General features: G+C 35.9%; 1 protein-coding gene and 1 pseudogene across 1 annotated transcript; one reads left to right on the top strand and one right to left on the bottom strand.

Moving 5' to 3' along the window:
• The first annotated feature begins 19,197 nt into the window (after positions 1 to 19,197).
• Positions 19,198 to 20,430, top strand: LOC111909575 (G-type lectin S-receptor-like serine/threonine-protein kinase At1g34300; annotated as a pseudogene).
• Positions 20,431 to 20,741: 311 nt separating this feature from the next.
• Positions 20,742 to 21,828, bottom strand: LOC111909576 (uncharacterized). The gene is made up of 2 exons (XM_023905364.1): positions 20,871 to 21,828; positions 20,742 to 20,773 (listed from the first exon to the last, which is right to left on the bottom strand). The coding sequence occupies exons 1-2, from the start codon at positions 21,826 to 21,828 to the stop codon at positions 20,742 to 20,744; spliced, it is 990 nt and encodes a 329-aa protein (XP_023761132.1).

The following is a 21,828-nucleotide window of genomic DNA, read 5'->3' as shown; positions in this document are numbered from 1 at the left end:
AACTACTGAGACGGTGGCGCAGATCACCTCCATGTTTTGAGAGAGGTCTTTGTTGGTATTACAATATGTGGAAGACGAGGAGATGAAGAAGGCGAGATATCATGACATGTTGAGGAGCGATATCAGACAGTTCGTGAGCAAATCCAGTTGCAAGACACTGGATGACATGGGGACGAGAGCCAGAGAGAAAGAGATTGATCTGGAGATGGAGAAGAAGAGGAAGTATGATTAGGTTCATGGTTCATAGAGTTCGGGCACGAGTCCCAAGGTTTTTTATTCGAGATCGAAGGGATAGAAGGGTCGGAGCCGATGTGGAAAGTGCGGCAAGGCACACGATAGAGCTTGCAGGGTAGGTGGTTTGGGCTGCTACAAGTGTGGCAATACTAGGAACTTTAGTAGGGATTGCACTGCCACCACCCATGGATTGATTCTGATTTGATTTCATTGCAATCAGAGGGGCCATAAAAAGGCCGATTCCCCTAGTCTAATAGCGGCGGGATCATTTGCAGCACCCGCTCCGGCGACTTTTTAGATCATAGATGGCCGCCAAGGGAAGGATAAGACGCCTTTTGTGAGGAACAGAGCATATCAGCTAACAGCCGGGAAGGCTCGTGCAGCAGCAGATGTGGTGACGGGTACATATCTTCTCCTTATCTATTTATTTATTTTGTTTTTCCTGCTTATATATGTGTGTTGCTTTTAGGGTCGTTCCTTGTGAATGGTATCTCTGTTCTGGTTTTGTTTGATTTGGGGGCTACCCAATCCTTTTTATCTCATGCACTTAGCAAGAGGTTTGTTGATGCTTCGGGGGAGCTAGATTATCCATTAGAGTTCGAGATTGCCGACAATCATCCCGTGCGAGTTTCGAGGGTTCATCGAGGATGCATTTTGGATTTGTTTAACGAGTGGTACCCGATAGATTTGATTCCTATTCCCATGTTTGAGAGCAAGGTTACTGTGGGTATGGATTGGTTGAGACCCAATGGGGCAATGATTGATTATGAACATCAGTTGGTGTGTATCTGGACCCCAAGTGGTGGGAGTTGGTGATTCATGGAGAGGGTTCTCAGCATGGTCCGACTTTCTGCTTGGTTGCAAGGGCTAGATCTTATCTATAGCACGATTGTTTAGGATTGTGGCATATGTGATGGATACTTGGGAGGAGGGTAAAGTGACTATGGGTGATGTACCGATTGTTTGGGAATACCCGAATATTTTCCTGTAGGATTTGCCTAGAGTGCCTCTAGAGAGGCAGGTGGAGTTTCGGATTGACTTGGTTCCATGTGTGGCTCTGATAGCCAAAGCACCTTATCGGTTAGCACCTCTAGAGATGCAAGATTTGTCTACACAGTTGCAGGAGCTGCTACACAAGGTATTTATTCAGCCAAGTAGTTCACCGTGGGGAGTGCTGATCTTGTTTGTGAAGAAAAAGGATGGGATGCATCAGATGTGTATCGATTACCAGGAGCTAAATAAGCTAACGGTGAAAAACCGTTATCCACTCATGAGGATCGACAATTTATTTGACCAACTTCAGGGTGCATCTTGGTTTTCCAAGATTGATCTGCATTCAGGTTATCATCAGATGAGGGTCAAAGAGGAGTATATGCAGAAGAAGTATTCCAAACTTTTTACAGTCATTACGAGTTCTTGGTGATGCCCATTGGGTTCACCAATGCTCCAACCGCGTTCATGGATCTCATAAACTGCGTATGCAGGCCTATGATGGATTGGTATGTGATTGTATTTAATGGTGACATCCTGGTCTACTCCAAGACTCGGGAACAACATGAGGAGCATCTGAGAGAGGTGTTAGAGACTTTGAGGAGGGAGAAGTTGTATGAGAAGTTCTCTAAGTGTGACTTTTGGTTGCACGAGGTGTTGTTTCTAGGGCACCTTGTCAACTAGAACGGTATCCTGGTCGATCCGGCTAAGGTTGAGGCAGTGATGAGGTAGGAGGTTCCGAGGTGTCTGTCAGAGATTTAGAGTTTCCTTGGGTTGGCAGGTTACTATCAGAGATTCATTCAAAAATTCTACAAGATAGCAGTTCCTTTGATCTTATTGACGAAGAAGAACGTCACCTTTTGGTGGGGGCCTGAAAAGCATGCAGCCTTTAAGACTCTAAGACAGAGGTTGTGTGAGGCACTGATCATGACCCTGCTATAGGGTGTTGATGACTTTATGGTATACTGTGATGCGTCGATCACCGGTTTAGGTGCAGTCTTGTTGCAGCGGGGTCATGTGATTACATACGCTTCGAGGCATTTGAAGCCTCATGAGGCGCACTACCCTACACATGATTTGGAGTTGGGGGATTTGGTTTTCACCCTCAAGATTTGGTGATATTACCTCTATGGGGTCCATTGTATCATTTATACGGATCACAAGAGTTTGAGGTACCTGATGGATCAACTGAATCTGACCATGAGGCAACGTAGATAGTTGAATGTGGTAAAGGATTGTGATTGTGAGATCCTTTACCACCCAGAGAAGGCCAATGTGGTGACCAATGCTCTCAGCTGCAAGGTGGATACCGCCTCGAACAGGGGTATGTTTCTGAGGACGACCATGATTACTCTGCTTCTGAACCAGATTCGGGAAGGGCAGGTCGAGGCTATGAAGGAGGAGCACCGTAAGAGCGAGCATATAATGGATTAGGTGTCTTCATTTGATTATTATGGATTGGGTTTATTGCTCTTCATCGCAGGGTGTGGGTTCCATATTGGGGTGGTGCGCTTCAGGTTTTGATGGAGGAGGCGCACAAGTCAAGGTTCTCTATTCATCCCGGAGCGACGAAAATGTATGGAGATCTTCACTGGATTATTGATAGCCCTGAATGAAGAGAGAGAGGGGCTTGAACTGCAGGAAGGTCAAGGCCGAGCACCATTGACCTCACGGAAAAATGGATTCGTTATCTAGAATTGAGAAGGGGTCACGATGGACTTCATTATGAAGTTACCACGGACGACGCATGGAGTGAATTCAATATGGGTCATTGTGGATCGATTGACCAAGAGCGCACACTTTATTCCGATCCAGGAGAGTATCTCAGCTTAGAAGCTGGCCGACATCTACATTCGAGAGGTTGTGGCACAGCATGGGGTGCCAGTTTTGGTGGTTTCTAATAGGGATGTTCGGTTTACTTCTAGGTTTTGGAAGAGATTTATGACAAGTTGGGTATTCATCTGCATTTCAACATGGCTTTCCACCTACAGACTGAAGGTCAGAGTGAGCGGACTATCCAGACTTTGGAGGACATGCTTCGGGCATGTGTACAAGATTTTGGCGGAACTTGGGATACATATCTCACTTTTTCAGAGTCTTTATACAACAAAAGTTATCAAACCAGTATTGATCGACCTCCCTTTGAGATGTTATATGAGTGGAAGTGTAGGACCCGAATATGTTGGGGTGAGGTCGGTTAGCGGGTCATGGGTAGTACGGAGGTGGTACTTCGGACGATTGAGTTGATTCAACAGGTTTGTAGTAGACTTCAAACAACACAGAACTGACAAAAGAGCTATGCAGATAGGCGTTAGTCGGACTTAGAATTCTAGGTTGGGGACATGGTACTCCTAAAGGTGTCACCTTGGAAAGGTGTCATCTGATTAAGGAAGCGGGGTAAGCTAGGCCCCATATATATTGGTCATTTCAGGGTGTTAGATTAGGTCGAAATAGTTTCATATCGCTTGGATCTTCCAGAGGAGCTCAGTCAGATCCATAGCTGCAAAAATGTCTGGTCGATGATTCTACAGTGGTTGTATTGGAGCATATTCAGGTGGATGATCATCTGAATTATATAGAGAGACCAATGGCAATCCTCGACAGAAAGACGAAGACTCTACGGACCTAGGTGGTAGACTTGGTAAAGGTGTAGTGGCAGCACCAAAAGGATTCAGAATGGACGTGGGAGCCTGAGAATGAGATGAAGGAGCATCATCCATAGTTATTTCCTACAATGGACTTTGAGGACGAAGTCTGATTCAAGTTGAAGAGAATCGTAAAGATATATTTCCAATTACTCTTTAATATTGGATTTAGTTTTAAAGAAATTTTCATTTTTGGTCCTTGTTATGTTAGGCATAACATGAAGTATGTCGGGTGTACTCCCTTAAGTTGATCGCGGGTGTTGGTAGCCTACGTTGCGAGTACGCATAGGCAAGGATGTAGAACTCATTACTCGGTACCTGTTCGGCTGACTATCGAGTAAGGAGTACTCAGGAGTACTCATGGAGTACTCGGATTTAGTAATTCATGTAGAAATATTTTTAGGGAACTTATATATGTCAAAATCATAAGTTGATTGAAATATATAACAAAATTAGATACATGTGAATACATAAAAACTAAAAAACACATAATGGTCTCACTTCATGAATAATTACCTGAAAATTTAAGATATATATATATATATATATATATATATATATATATGTAGTAATAATCACATATGTTTGTGTTAAATAATAAATCGTTAAGTATATTATACATATTAATCATTGAGTTGACCGGGATTTTACAACACTGCTCAGTTCATTAAGGGGCCAATCAGGGAGTACTCGAGATTTTATAACTCGCCTCGGTAAGGGGCCAATTAGTGAGTACTCGGAGGAGTAATCGGTCAACTTGGTGAGTTTTACAACATTGCGCATACGTATGTTGGACGTACATAAGCAGACCATAAACCCTAATTTTTAGGGTTTGGACGCTATTTAAATGTCATTATGAACCTTGAGGTTGCCCCCTCATCAGCTTCCTTCCCTCTAAAGACTCCATATGAAACCCTAGCCTTTCCTTGTGTCTTCTTGAGCTTTAGTGGTAAAATTTTGGTGTTTTGTGCATTGTGAAGATGTAGGATCTTGGTGATCAAGCATTGGTTGGAGTGGAGCTTGAAGATCCAGAATCTTCATCATCTTGGCAAGTCTCAAAAGGTATAAAGTTGCAACGTTGTTGATTCATCTCTTAGATCTAGCTAGTTTGGAGTTCTTGGCATATTTTGGTCTCTTGAGTTGTTTCTTGTGAGTATAAGCTACTCCAGAAGCTTAGGATGGTAGATCTTAGTGTTTCTGAGGTCCCTTTGTGTATAAAAATGGTAGCTTTATGGGTTTAACTCAACCATGCAATGGTTGATGTTTATTTCATGAGGTTAGAGTGTTAAAATTGGGTTTTGGGGCTTATTAAGCCATGAATAATCTTAAGCTTCTGACTTTATGGATTAAGACCTTTTTTTAGAGTAGATTTGAATTTTGGGTGAAAGGGTCTTAAGGGATTAAGCCATCCATACGGAGATTGGTTCACAAACCAGTATGACGGACGTACTTGTATGTATGTTGCATGTACTGTGTTCGAACCCCCTAATTTGGTCAGTGTGAAGTACGTCGGGTATATGAGTTGGCTACGCTCAGCGTACTCCCAACTGTAGGTTTAGAGGGTTTTGGGTCATTTTGCGCTTCAGGTGCTTTTGGGTTTGGGCCACGGTTATTTGGGCCGATTAAGAGAAAGGGTAAAATAACCTTTTACCCTAGGAGTTGGGTTTAATGAATTAGATTCCAGGTTATGGTTTATGACCTAATTATTAATTAGGGTAATATTTGATTTATAAGTGTGGGGATTATCCGGTTCAGCAGCTCGAACATCTATTTGTTTATCAGCGGGTCGAGGTGAGTTTGCTCACTCTACTGTTAGATATTAGGATTGTATGTGCTTGTTGTCTATGTGACTCTTATTGTATGCATGTATGTTGTTTTCTGTATGTATGTGGGGAGAAATAGACCCGAGGGTGAAATTGACTTGTACGGTTGAAAAATACAGATTAAGTTGAAATAGACTTGGGGGTGAAATAGAACTGGGGGTGAAATAGACATGGTACAACCTTGAGTTGATATATGAGTTGAAATAGGCCCAGGGGTAATATGGACCCGGTACAATCGTGAGATGACATATGAATTGAAATAGACTCAGGGGTTAAATAGCTTGGGATGATCGCATCGCACACACCATGATTTTGGAGAACTCACTAAGCTTTGTTCTTACGGTTTTCAATTTATGTTTCAGGTACTTCTGGTTCGAAGGGGAATAGCTTGGGATGGTCGCATCACACACACCATGATTTTCCGCTTTATTTGATCTTGATGTACTTTTGGATGATTATTCATGTACTCTGATTTTCCTTATGATTATTATAAACATGTTTTGGTTAATGGTGTTATTAACACAAAAATGAAATAGTTGGTCCTAAATTTTTGGGACGTTACATATAGCTTGTTGATCTAGACTTTATTTATCTTAATCATCCTTCTGGAGATACAAAGTCTCAACCTTTATGACTCTTTTGCATAGATCTAGATTAGCTTTAGGTTTTGGCATGTTTTGGTCCCAAGGGTTGGTTCTTGTGAGTATAAGCTACTCTAGAGTTTAAGTTAGTTACGTTATGATATTTCTAAGGATCTTGAGTCATAAAAATGGAGTCTTTGAAGCTATTTCTCACTCATGCAAGATTTTGAGGTTGTTTAAGAGTGTTACGGACTTAGGGTTTGTTTTGGGCTCTATTAAGCCATGCAAAAGCTTAAAATACTCAAATTTATCAATTAAGACCTTCCTAAGGTTATGATATCTGAGTTAGACGAAAGGTTTTTAAGCATTAAGAGCTTAATAGTAATTTTTGGGCAGCAAATGAGTATGTTGGGCGTACCCTCTAGGTACGCACGACGTAACGGGTTTAGCTCGTGTCCCCTTTATGTGAATGTCCAATACGCTGGGCGTATGTATGGTGTACGTATGGCGTACTCACCTAAAGCCCATTTTGGCCATTTTTAGGCCTTGGGCCATGGTTAGTTGGGTCTAGGGTGGGAAGGGTAAAAAGGTCTTTTACCCTTTCTAAGAGAGAGTATGATTTGGACCTTCATTTATGGGTTATTACCCTAAATAGTAATTAGGGTTGGTTTGAATGTGTTCAGTGTAAGCAGCCGTTGTAGCAACAACTCGTGCGTGTGATTGGTTATCATCATATTGAGGTGAGTCTCTTCACTATACCCGTGGGTCGAAGGCACCAATGTCAGCCCACTAGGTTATGTTTGTAGGATGTTAGTTGTCTATGTGATACTTGCATGTTTTGTATGCGAGTTAGGGTGAGGGTCATTATACTCATTGGGCATGCCCCGTTATGCAAGTTAGAGCGAGGTCCGTTACACTCATTGGGCATGGCTTATTGCTTGTATGATATGTGATATTTTAAGAAATTCACTAAGCTTTGTGTTTACAGTTTTCATTTAAATTGTTTTCAAGTACTTTTGGTTCAAAGGGGAAGGGTCCGACGTGATTGTATCGCATCCACCTGTGTTTGACATTTTATGATTTTGAGATTGTACTCTGATAACTATTTTCGACTATGACATACTTTGATGGCTTCTGAAATATATAGTTGATGGTTTTTGTTGATTTAAAATAAAATTTTACTTAGTGTGTTGTTACATTACGGATTTGGACATTTAATATAAGTAGGTTTATTTAGTTTTGAAAAAAAATGTTCAGGGAATGCTTATATTGCTTTTTAGAAGTATGAAATAAATATTTTGTTTAAGTTCAATTATGATCAAAAGGTTAATATAATAAAAAACTTACATATTGAATTTTGTCCTTATTAAAGATCGATTTTAAGAAAAAGATCTAACATTTTTTTTTCAAAAAAACCATAAGTTTAAAAAACCCTCAACCTTATTTATTTATTTAAAATAAAAAAAACCTTCAACTTTTTTTCCCGAAAAACGCTCACATTTGAGAAGTTTTTCTTTCGGATCAATCAATTATTAAAGTAATATAATACATATAAGTAAAGACTTTATTGCATAACTATGTAATTGAATCCAAATTACAAAAAAAAATCATTAATGAAATATTCTGAATAATTTATAAAAATCATAAATTTCCAAATACTTCTTTGAATACTACATTAGATGTCTTATTGGTAAGGTTTCTTTCATTGTCTAATATTAATATTTTCAATACGTCTCTGCTTTTAACTCTAGACAATGCAATATACAACTGTCAATAAGTAAACACTGGTTGTCTAAAAATCAAACCAACCTTTGATAGCGACTGTTTTTAACTTTTGTTTATTGTCATCGCAAAACATACATCAAGTGGAAATTATCTTCTCTGAAAGGTGAAATGAATCATTTTATCCGAAGGGGTCAGTGACATTCTTGGAATAAACATACATTTTTCTACATTACTTCCAAAAATTATATCGGTTCCTATAACACGCTTGCCCAATACTATAACTCGCAGCCTTGTTCCATTACACAAACCATATTTCTAGTCAATATTTCTCAATAACATAACCGTAACACCAACTTTTAATACCAATTTATGAATTGGCAAACCTGATGGTCTAATGCCATTTAGAACATCAAGAGAGTATAAAGATTCGTCAAAGTCATGTGTATGTAATGATTTGATAAGACAAATATTTCAAAGTATGTTGAAATTTTTAGCATTTACCCGAATAAAAATAATGACACACTTACATTGGTTTGTTTATCAAACCAAATAATGAAAGATGTAATGAGTGCATTTATTGGAACCTTCATAAAATTAATGGATCAATATTTTGAGTTTTTAATAATATAAAAGATCATTTTTTTGCCATTGGAAAGATAAAACATTTAAAGAAGTCTAAAAGGCTAAAACCGGTAACTGTATAAATGCTTTTATTTTTTTTAACTATTTCATAATACTTTAAAGTCATACTAGCAAAATAATTGCTTGTAAATCTATTAGTAATATTATGTTTATTAGGATTGATTAAGTAATATTCATTTGCATGTTTTGCTATTGTTTTTAAATGTATAAGTTTGATTACTAAATGAAAATGACATATATTGAGAAATTGGAATTATTAATAACAAAACAACCATACACACATAGACATGCACCATATTTATCATACACACAGTAACAATTTAAAACTAAATAAATGACAACATTTAATAAGGGAATCATAATCCGTACTTAACATAAAACAAAAGAAAACAAAATTTCTGAAACCAACAGCGAAAGTATTCTTAACAAACCATAAAACCTCAAAATTGTTGTTGGACCAGAAAGGAAATAAACATAATGAAAATATGATTTGTATGACACAAATGTATGTTTTATACAAAAAATACAATGGCTATTATAGAAAAAGAAAATTTTAGTTGTTAAACCAAAAATAAAACAAACTTTTTGTGGTTAATTGAAAAAAACATTTCGGTATACCCCTGCAGGGAAAAAAAATTAGTTTTCTGACCAGGGGCAAAACAGTCATATAGAGATTTTTTTCCCTTAAATGACTTGTAAAAAAAATCCTATCAGGAGGATGCTAAGAGTAACAGCCGGATGATTCTAGACACATACAAACACACAAGTACATATAGATATAGATAAACGTACTTTTGAGGTAGAAATGACTTAATGGGGGAAAAACAGTACTGAAATTAAACAACATACTAATAAACAAAGTATTTCTTTTTTATGTAATGAAAAAAACAACGACTTAATAGAAAAATTCAAAAAAAAAACAAAGTATTTCCCATTAAATCACTAAATGGGGAACAACAGGGCTGAAATCCAAAAAACAATATGAAATTAAACAGCATGCTAATAATATCAAATTCTATGAAAAAATCTGTTTAAAGATATAATGTATAGCCTTTTCAAACCAAAACATTTCAATATTGCACTTTGGAGTTGAATGGGTCACAACAAGTTTTTATTTTGAAATCTTAGCAGCTTAAATGTTATATGTGAAAATCTTAAAATAAATAGTTGCAATATATTAATAGTAATCTAAAAGCCATTTGCCTCTAGAACTTAAGAAAAAGCTTGAGAATGTTGCTAGATTAGCAGTATGTAATACCATTATAACATCATTGTTTCATTTTTTTCACATGGGCTATTTTATTGAGTAAGAAAAAAAAGAGTTTAATTATTTTTTCTTATTTATAACACAACACTTTCCTTTGAGAATTTCAGCATTCAAGCCAAGGGAGAATATCAGATGAACTAATGATGCGTATTATGAGCATTTTTGGGCACTGGTTAAAGCAATAACACTAAAGGCATCCAATGAATTTTTACATTGTTAAAGTTAAAATTAGTTATCTGACCATGGGCAAAATAGTCATATATGTTGCAATTTTTAAAAAAAAAATGAATCATGCTTAATCCGTATTTATATCGAAGAATTGGAACTTATATTTAGATAATTCATATACAGAATGTGTTCGAATGTAATCAAACCAAATTTATGTGCTAAGTTGCATGCTTTGCAACGAAATGACCAAAATGCCCCTTCCCAGATTTCCCATGTTCAAAATTACAGTTTTACTTTAACTAATTATGCTTTGTATGACACAAATGTAGATTTTATAAAAAAAAATACAATGGCTATTATATAAAAAGAAAAGTTTAGTTGTTAAACTAAAAATAAAACAAAGTTTTTGTGGTTAATTGAAAAAAAAAACATTTCGGTATACCCCTGTAGGGAAAAAAATAGTTTCTTTGTTTATATTACTTTGATTTTTTTGCTTAGCAACCAATTCAAAGATTACCTTAAGGCCCAAACGCAAAAGTTATTAAGCCATTAGTTTAGTAATAATGACTAAATCACTTGCTTTAGTGTTATTGTGTCAAATGTGGTGGGGTTTATCACAAATAGATGTAATGCAACTAAAACACAAACAAGCATCTCACTTTCAAACAACAATACATATCACATACAAGTAATAGATCATGTATGTTGGATGACCAGAAATTAGCACAAAGATCTTCAACATTTCACACTAATTTTAAGTTCTGTTCTTCAGTAAGACACAAAATTGAGTATTATGACCAAGGCTTAACTTCTTAAATAAAATAATACATGTATAATTATATCAAATAAACGAAAGATGGAGAGGTTGGAGGAAAACAGTATAATTATTATTTTATTTAATACAGGGGAGGCATCTCACTTAGGGCTTAATTTCTTAAAGTTAAAATTAGTTTTCTGACCAGGGGCAAAACAGTCATATAGAGAATTTTTCTCTTAAATGACTTGTAAAAAAATCTTATCATGAGGATGCTAAGAGTAACAACTGCATGATTCTAGACACATACAAACACACAAGTACATGTAGATATAGATAAACCTACTTCTGAGGTAGAAATCACTTAATGGGGAAGAATAGGGCTGAAATTAAACAACATACTGTTAGTTTCTTCCTTGCATCCGTTGTTATTCACTATAAAACAATTCAACAAATTGGTTGTTAAAGAGTACGTGTAACCTAAATTATGAAAACCAAACAATTCTAATCAATGCAAATGTTATATACTTAAACACAAGTAGAGAGAGTTGAATCACCGTGGGAAAGCCACTGTTCACAACGAACATCAAGTTTGCTCTGCTTCAATTTGGCCGTTCTATTCACCTTCAAAACCGAACAAAAATTCACAATTACTCAAACGAATATGCAAAAAACACTTTTCAAGATGACAATCGCTGGTCAATTTTAAGTCGATGGTTGAAAACGAAAGATGCAAGTGAAAGCCCTAAAATCAGAAAAAGAAAGCCCTAAAATCTACCTGTGTTCATTGAATAGTGTGGAGTATTCTGTCATCTTCTTGTAGGCGGTGGAGAGGGAAGCACTAGTGAGATTAGAAGAGGTGTACGAAGGCGGTGGAGATTAGAAGATGTGTCATCTTGGCCGATTGAAGTAGAAGCGAATGGTTTGCTTTTCTTTCTTAACGTTAGATCAGAAGAAGAGACAGAGAGAGTAAATGACGAACAGAGGCAACATTAGGCAACTGGTTTTTGGGTGTAAGGATGATGTCGGCAAATAATCTGAAGGTCTAGAATATATGATTGAAATGCAATGAATGGTCATGATTTCTTAAATGGAAAATTTTAGGTTCTCTTTTAATAATATTTAGAGATAAACAACTTTGTGTAAATTTGAATTTCGATTATATTTGTATCATCTTATCCAAATTTATGCTCCGCCACTTTTATGAATTGTGACAACCATGTTGACAAAAGTATATTTCTTCGTGGACATAATCATATCGACAAAAACTATCCTTAGAATATATGGCTCGTGATATAAGTATCTCCTTCATTCACATACATGGTAACATCAGTGGGTGCACAAGCACTATTACATTCACAGGGGTACACAACATTGGAGGGGTATGTATAGAAATTGTCATATATTTAACGACAAAAATCACTCATTTCAAATCAGACATGTTAGATTAAATATTTTTTCACATTTACGACTAAATGAAAATTAAATAACCCACTTAACAAATGTTATGATTTTTTTCCAATACATATTGTAATTTTTTGTTAATTAGTATTGTATTTTTTTAATTAATATTGTACTTTTGGCTTTGTATTATATTCAATAGTATATCTATTTGAAGGTAGTTATAAGATATATTTAATAATATAACTAATTAATGATACTATATAAATTGTAATTATATATTTTGGAAAAAATATGTACAATAATAAAGATAAAAACTTAATTATTATTCAAAAGTACAAGTTATAGAGCTTGTTCGGCAAAACTAGCTGGCAGCGGGTAGCGTTTGATTTTGGAGCGTTTTGTTTTAGGCTAAAAGTTAAACGCTCCTGTCGCCGAACAATTTTTTTTATTAGTGCTTTTCTTAAAAGTTAGAAGTCAAAAGCTCCCAAAACGTTGCGTGCCGAACATGCCCATTGACTATAAATAAGATAAAAGTCATATGGCAACTTCCAGGAAAAAGAAAAGTTCAAAATATTTCAAGGTGTCCGTAACGAATGGTTCAGGAAAGAAGAAAATGGTAGCATAGGTACAAACACAACCAACTACAACAACGCTAGACCTGGAAATTTCAGACACGAAGACACGAATCTGTAAGAGACACGACACGACACGAATACATCTTAAAAATTGAGATAAAACTTATTTCTCATCGTGTAATCGTATCGTGTCAAATTCATGGCTGACACGTTTTCATGACACGAATACACGAATTGTCAGGTCTAAACAACGCCAACGAAATTTCTTTATAGTAAACGCTGAACGTCACTTTTCTATGCAATTATATATATATATATATATATATATATATATATATATATATATATATATATATATTAAACTTGAAGAATGCTAAGGAATAGTGAACATTGCCTTTTTTTGTCACAGCTGCCCCTCGCTTTCTATCTGTCCTTCTTATTTTCGAATGAAATGTATTTTGGGTGCTATTTGACAATTTGTTGAGACTTTGCCGTTTTCGTATCCAATCACGCTTTCACTGCTGTATTTGTTTTAATTTTTTTTATGGGTAATATTTTGGCATTTTGTATATTCTAAAACGTGTTGTTTCTATCTTACTTTCACCGCTTTTCGACCCAATTAGATTCCGATGAGTGTTATTCTTCTTCACGTGCTTCCGATCAATGTTAATCCCTCCACCCATCCACCGCCTCGGATACTTCTTAATTCTTCATTATCGCTCACTTCCACTGCAAACTTTCATACGCTCCAAAACCCACCGTCTCTCTCTAAAGGCATCGATGGGTTCTTGACTGACGCGATTTATCGGAGGCTCGGGTTCGTGTCGGGCTTTCCAGAACAGCCTAATACTCCTTCTTCGATATCATCTGATTCGTCCAGATTGGGTGGATTAAGGTGCCCAGGAGTGGTTCATGGGATCCACGCCCAAGACGAGAACAAAAATCAGCGAACGATTTATCGGAGGCTCGGGTTCGTGTGGGGCTTTCCAGAACAGCCGAATACTCCTTCTTCGATATCATCTGATGCGTCTAGATTGGGTGGATTAAGGCGCCCAGGAGTGGTTCATGTGATCCAGGCCCAAGACGAGCACAAAAATCAGTGAACGTGGGCATCCAATAAAGGGATCGATGGTGCTTAACCGTAATCTATATGGTCGCTTCTGTTTCTCTTCTCCAATCTACATATGGGTGCTGCTGTTGGTGGGTTGTACACTATCAACCCTCTCATACACGTTTACTGGTGTTTTACCTGAATTTTTTAATTTGATTATACAGATTGAATTCTTATTCGATTCTATCCATTCTTGGTTTTTTTTTCGATTTCATCATGTTTCAAGTTGAAAACCAGGTATCACAGAGGACATAATCGATTCGTCTGTGTTGCTGTCAGGTCACGGGAACAAAAAATATGAGTGCAGCCGCTGATTGTTATAGTGCCGACCATCGGAGGGTGTAGTGGTGGCGTCCCGTTTTTATAAACGATGGATGGAAATTGCCTAAGCAATATCGCAGTAAACAAATTAGATATCGACGTAAGTTCTTCAATCCATAGTTCACCACTCTGTTTGAACTGAAAAGGATATGGGGAAGCATATTGGTAAAGAAAGAATGTAGCATGGGTAATAAACATATATTTAGATATCTAGATGTATCATTTAGTTATATGTCAAACAAAATTAACATTAAGCATTGAAATACTTGGAAGAAACTTTTATAATAATATAATTTATTTGGTCTTACAATTCAATTTTTTTTTTATAATTCAACTATCATTCTGATTGGGAAGATAGTCGGTACTGCAGAAGAAATGGTGCTGCCCTCATAAAGGTTAGATATCTAATATCAGATGAATTATGTATTTCTACTTATTTCAATTTTTTAATTTGGAAACAGGAAAGCGGGACTGACAAGGCTATCGTTGGTAATCAAAATATGGTTAGCATGTTTCTATTTTAGATGCATATGAAGTGTTTCATGAAATGCCCAAATGAACCTTCTGTTTATAAAAGCACTTTTCAAGTCTTAAGAAACGACATCATGTAGTGGTGTTTGAGAAGATCGTTAGCTTTCACAATTTAAGCTTGAAGCCAAGCATATTTATTTATTTATTTTTTGTTGATGTATATTTTATATTTGGTTATACCCTTTGGTTATACCCTTTAGCTACTAAACGAGCCTTATATCTTTCTACTTCACCATTAGACTTATATTTAATTTTAAAAACCCACTTACAACCTATTGGTTTTCTGTTCTTAGGTAAACATGTAATTTCCCAGGTATTATTTCTATGGAGAGCTTCCATCTCTTCATTCATAGCTTTAACCCAATTTGGATCAGTCAAAGCTTCCTTATAATCTTTAGGCTCAACAGTTTTATTTAAATTTGAAATAAAACATTTAGTATCATTGTCTAAAGAAGAATAATTAACAGTTCTTTCTATTCCATATTTATATTTGCCTTCAACAACGTAATCAGAAAACTTAACCGGCATATGAGACTCACGTCTAGACCTAGAAGACCCTAAAGACTGTTCAACAGAAGGGATTAAGGGTAACTGACTACTTTCCTCAGAAATGTTAGAAGAAGAAGGAACAGAATCAACAGAAGGAGGCACAACTGCCTCGCCACTACGATTAATATCATTATCAGAAATGATATCATCCAGGTGAATGGCTGCATCAGTACCTTCCAGCTGTGATTCTACTCTCAGCTCATCAAGATTAATAGAATCATTTAAGTATTCATTAGTATCAAACTCATCATAGGAAAATGGATCATTAGGGCCAAAATCAGAAAATTTTTTGTCAACATTAGTTGACTTCAATTTAAACGGAAAAACAGATTCATAAAATTTCACATCCCTGGACATAAAAGAAGTATTAGTATCAAGACTAAGAACTTTATAAGCCTTTTTATCAGAAGAATACCCTAATAAAATACATTTTTCAGCACGTTCAGAAAACTTATCAGAAACATTTTGTTTAACAGCAAAACAAAGACAACCAAAAACTCTCAAATAATCAAAAACAGGTGTTCTTTTATAAACAAGTTCATAAGGAGATAATCCATTTAAAACTGATGTAGGCATTCTATTTATCAAAAAAACTGAAGTTAAAACAGCATCTCCCCAATATTTTATAGGAACAGCTGACTGAAACAAAAGTGATCTTGCAACATTAAGAATGTGTCTGTGCTTCCTTTCCACAACTCCATTTTGTTGTGGAGTGTAAGCACAGGAAGTCTGATGAATAATACCTTTTTCAACACAAAAGTATTTCATTTGATTATTCACAAACTCAGTACCATTATCAGATCTCACAACCTTAATATTAACATTAAACTGATTTAGTAAAATATTCACAAAGGTCTTAAAGCAATCAAAAACTTCACTTTTAGATTTCAAAAGAAAAACCCAAGTAGCCCTTGAGAAATCATCCACAATAGTCAGAAAAAACTTAAACCCTTCTACAGAGGATAGTCTATAGGGACCCCAAACATCTAAGTGAATTAATTCACCCAACTGAGTTGAACTATGTTGACTAAGAGAGAAGGACTCCCTAGTCTGTTTAGCCCTATGACAGACTTCACAAGGAGGAAGAGAATCATTTCCTAGATTCAATTTATCTTTCAAAATATTTAAAGCCTGATTAGCTGGATGACCTAATCTACTATGCCAAGTTAGCTTCGAAACACAACACTTAGAATTAGTTAGATTTACTGAATTACCTGAGGGAACATGATCTAGATAATATAACCCCCCAGATTCTCTACCATTCTCCACCATCTTCTTTGATAGTGAATCCTGAATTTTACAATTATGTTTAGAGAAAACAACTTCACATCCATTATCCTTACACAATTTATGTACAGACAAAAGGTTAACACTAAAGTCTGGCACAGCAAAAACATCAAATAAAGTAAGATTAGAAGACAGTTGAACATTCTCAATCTTATTTATTTTTGCAGAAGAACCATTTGGATGTTTTACAAGTAGATTTAGTCTAGACACATCCACAGTGTCTTGGAGTTGTGATTCTGAGCCTATCATATGTTGATTTGCACCAGAATCAACAATCCAACTTTGAGATTTATTTGGAATAACACAAGAGTTAAAACAATATGTTGTTGTACCTGCCATATTTACAGCAGCAGGTACATCCTCACTTGCAGATTTCTCATTTATGAGACGAAGAAACTTTGAATATTGTTCACTAGTAAGATAATGACATTCACTACCACAAACAGACTCAGAAGCAACCACAGAGCTGCTGTTAGGACCAACAGAAGACGAATTCACAGAAACAGATTTGTTTTGATTATTATTTCCATTTCTTTGTTTAAAATCCTTAGGATATCCAATCAATTTAAAACACTTTTCTATTGTATGACCTTTAAGATTACAATGCTTACACTGTAATCCTTGATTTCTGAATTTATTTTGACCTTGACCTCTTTTAAAATCAGTAACCTTACTATTAAAAACAGACACTTGAGGTTTTGAAGAACTAACAGAACTCAAAGACCCATTTTTTTGAAGAGACTCTTCTCTAGAAAGAATTGAGAAAGCAGTTTTAACAGTAGGCAATGGTTCCATTAAAAGAATGTGACTTTTAACTTGATTATATACATCATCAAGACCACTTAAAAATTGCATTAATTTCATCATTTTAGAATGATCATTTAGTTTATTTGCAGCCTCACAAACACATTCAGACAAACTTGTCATGCCATCAAACTCTTTCCATAAAGAATCAAGTTTATTATAATAGTCTGAAAGAGAAGAACCACTTTGTTTTAAAGTGTTTATTTGCTGATGAATATTAAAAATTACAGAACCATCAGCCTTATTATAGGTTTCAAACAACTCATCCCAAATATCTTTAGCATTATCAGAATAAACATGACTAGCATATATTGCTTCAGATATAGAACCTAATAACCAATTACACACAACAGCATTCACACGTTCCCATTTAGATTTTTTTGTTTCATCAGTTTTTTCAAGAACAATAGTTCCATCCAAAAAACCTAATTTATTTCTAGCTTTAAGGCCTCTAGTCATTGCACTACGCCATAAACGAAAATTTTCATTACCAGTCAATTTGATAGTTATTATGGAAGTGACTGCATTATCAGATGGATGTATGTATAAGGGATCATCAAAGTCAACTGGAGAATCCTTAGGGACACCACTTCCCTCAGGTATATCTCCAGCCATAACAGATCACAAAACAATACCAATTAAAACAGCCAAGAAAAAATCGAACATGTAAAGAACAAAAAACAACCCTTGTGTTGGCTTAAAGTCCAGATGGTCACCACAGTTTGTCGGGGCCCAAGACAACCAAAGCACAAGGTGAACAAAGACAAAAAATCTAACTGATGTACCAGATCTTGTACATCTATAACCAAACAAGAGAAAGGGAACAAGAAACCCTCACAGTGCTTTAAGGCAACTTGTTTGTTTATGAAAAAAATCGACTCCCTGAATCTTTTACTCAACGGGTTTATCGGTGATGAAATCCGACCCCAAAGAGAAGATTAGAGGGATTAATCGATAACTGATACTTGTGACTTTCAGTTCCACTCAGATCTTAGCACCAGCAGGAAACTCAATCTGCAAGAACAACAAAAATTCTCGCAGTACCAGGATCTTAAAAAAAACTATAAAGTAAAAAAAAATGAAACCCTAAGTCTAATACAGAGTAACTCAAAAAACAGGTTAATCGAAAAACAAAAAACCTAACCTCATAACGTCGATGACTCAGATCACAGTCACGAACACCAGAAGATGCGTCAAGAACAAGGAGACGACGAGCCTTAAGCTCTGATACCATGTTAAAAAACTACAAACTCATTTTTCCTAACATCTTCATTTCTTATATCATTTGAGGATAAAGAAACAGAAGGTTTTCAAGAACTTACATAAAAACCTCACTACAAAAATCCTATTCTACTCTCGTAACAAAACACTCAAACCCTAATCTAAAATGATAATCGGATATGAACAATCGAGACATAATAACCCAGAATATGAACAATGATCAAAAAATACAACAGATCTAGTTCTCGATTTGTAAGAAACCCTAACAGAAGAAGCTTACAGAGGAAGCTTGTATCAGAGAGAAGAATGAGACGAAAAATATCTTGACGATCTGATCTCCTCCCACTCTCTCTCTTCTTTTATATCTCACCTGCATAGAAATGGATCTATTAACCCGACCCAGTTTTAGGTCCGCGCCTTTTTCCTTCACACCTGCATTCACTTATATACAATATGTATATATATACGTATAAAAATAAATATAAAATTGTATTTTAATTCATAATATTTTCAACAACCTTTTTTGTCGTATGTAAGTTCTTCCATTCCCTTCATAATTTGGCAGGCGTGGTTTTATTAAAAAATCTAGATGGATGTTAATAGTTTATTTTTGCAGCTACAGTGGTATCGATCATTATATATTTTTACAATAATAAAGCTAATAAGCGAACGGAGGAATTGTATAAGGACTCCCGCTTTATTCCGCTGAGCATGGTTAAATTCCTGGATGACATGGAAAGAGAAAAGCCCATCCGGTTCACCTCTCAACAGCTAAGAACAGCGACAGAAAACTTCAACATCTTATTGGGTTCAGGTGGGTTTGGGACAGTTTACAAGGGTGTTGTAAGCAACGACATAGCTGTAGCCGTGAAAGTACTAAAAGGAACCTCCGACAAAAGAATCGAAGAACAATTCATGGCGGAAGTAAGCACGTACAATGGGAAGAACCCATCACTTTAATCTCGTCAGGCTTTATGGGTTTTGCTTTGAATCAAATTTACGAGCTCTAGTATACGAGTACATGGTCAACGGATCTTTGGACAATCACTTGTTTAAAGCCAATACAGGAGTTATAGGGTTTGAGCAGCTCTACGAGGTTGCTCTAGGAACTGCAAGAGGAGTCGCTTACTTACATGAAGAATGTCCTCACAGAATAGTTCATTACGATATCAAACCAGGAAACATACTTTTGGATTCAAAGTTTTGTGCAAAAGTGGCGGATTTCGGTTTAGCTAAACTCTGCAACAGGGATAACACTCATATAACGATGACCGGAGGACGTGGTACTCCGGGATACGCCGCCCCCGAGCTCTGGCTAGCTCTTCCAGTTACACACAAATGTGATGTTTATAGTTTTGGTATGCTACTTTTTGAGATCATCGGAAGGAGGAGGAACATGGACGAGCGTCTTGGTGATAGTCAACAGTGGTTTCCACTATGGGTGTGGCGGAAATACGAAAAGAAAGAGTTGAAGGATTTGATGGTTGTTTGTGGGATCGAGGAGAAGAATCATGAAGCTGCTGAGAGGATACTTAAGGTAGCTTTTTGTTGCGTTCAGTATAAGCCGGAGACTAGGCCAGGGATGAGCATCGTTGTGAAGATGTTAGAAGGTGCGTTACTGGTGCCGGAGACTGTAAATCTGTTTTCACATTTATTTTTTGGTGTTGATGAAGCTGATAGTTCTTTGGCTCGGTTGGCGTGGAATGATGGTGGCTCTGATTGGTCTTCGTCTGATGTTAAAGTTGCTGCAGATACACCTTTGATGAGGATACATGAGATCACAATGGCTTCCGTGTAATCATATACTCCACTCTTGGCTATTTTGTTAAACAAGTATATATATTCAATTTGAGCCACCAATTAAATCGTATATAGTTTTTGTCAAACCAAATGTTGTGATTATTTTGATGTAAAAGTGTATCTGTGATCGTTTATAGGTTAACACCTTAAATATAAGCAGACCACATTTCGGAGGGCTTGTGCAAAAACTAATTAGGCCCCATAAAAATTTCTTGTAAATATTATTAACTATATTTGCTACAACTAATTCAAAACATAAAGTTGTTAAAAAACATCTCATAAATTCACTACCACAAAATAATATCTTCATCACTCATTACTAATCAAATAAAACTGTAAAACTGTTATAAACAACTTTTCAACAAAAAAAAAAAAACGTATTAGTATTTTCTAAACATTGACCTTCTAGCATTTTTAAAAGAAAATTAATCATGAGACTTTCATAATCAATATTCTCAAGAAACTCGTTCTCAATTGAAATCAATGCCAAAGCGTTTAATCTCTCTTGAGACATGGTCGAGCGCAAATAAGATTTTAAAAGCTTAAGTTTTGAAAAACTTTTTTCCGCTGATGCAACTGTAATAGGAACAGTCAACAATATTTTGTATGCTAGACAAGAAACTGGATAAGTGTTCATCATTTTTAGGAAATTTAGTATTTCGTTAGTTGTATTGTGTTCAACCGGTAAATGTTTTTGTAACAACTTCAGTTTGTTGAATAGATCATCAGCATTAATGTCTGAGATATGACCATTTTGCAGCCTATTTTCCATATTTTTGCAACATGACTTTAACTCGCTAGTATTCATTAACTTCAACTTTTCTGTTGTGAATAAGAAACGAAAAATGTCTTCATATTGTTTGTATTGTTCAAACCTTCGCTCGAATGAACCAATAGTTTGATCAATTATGTACACAAAATATTGAATCCTAAATGACTCTTGAGGTGAAAGTTCATGTACCGGCTCTGATGACCCAATGTCATTCTCATCAAAATGTCTTTTTGTAACAACTTTTCTTTTATTATTTTTCTCAACAAACACCGGATAAATTTCCAAATCATAAGCTATAGCTCTCGCACAATCCAAAGCCTTCCCAAACCCATTCTCTCGATAATCTTTAAAAAACTCAACAAGTGCTCCCACACTACTCATTGCCTCATCAATACGCATACTCTGAGACTGAAGTTGTTTGCTCAGGTTATTTACTTTAACCAATATATGATACCATATAATCATACCTGTTATAAAGTCAAATCTGCCAAGTTTATACTCAACTAGACAAGTAGCTTCACTTATGATGTATGTCTCTTCTTCAACAAGTTTATGCAGAGCTTTTACTATTTCAGGAGCTTGAGTAACTATTGCTTTCACACTTTCAATCCTACTTTCCCACAT

Source organism: Lactuca sativa, chromosome 8 (assembly GCF_002870075.4).
Source record: "Lactuca sativa cultivar Salinas chromosome 8, Lsat_Salinas_v11, whole genome shotgun sequence".
Classification (NCBI taxonomy): domain Eukaryota; kingdom Viridiplantae; phylum Streptophyta; class Magnoliopsida; order Asterales; family Asteraceae; genus Lactuca; species Lactuca sativa.
This window is presented reverse-complemented; position numbering and strand designations above follow the sequence as displayed.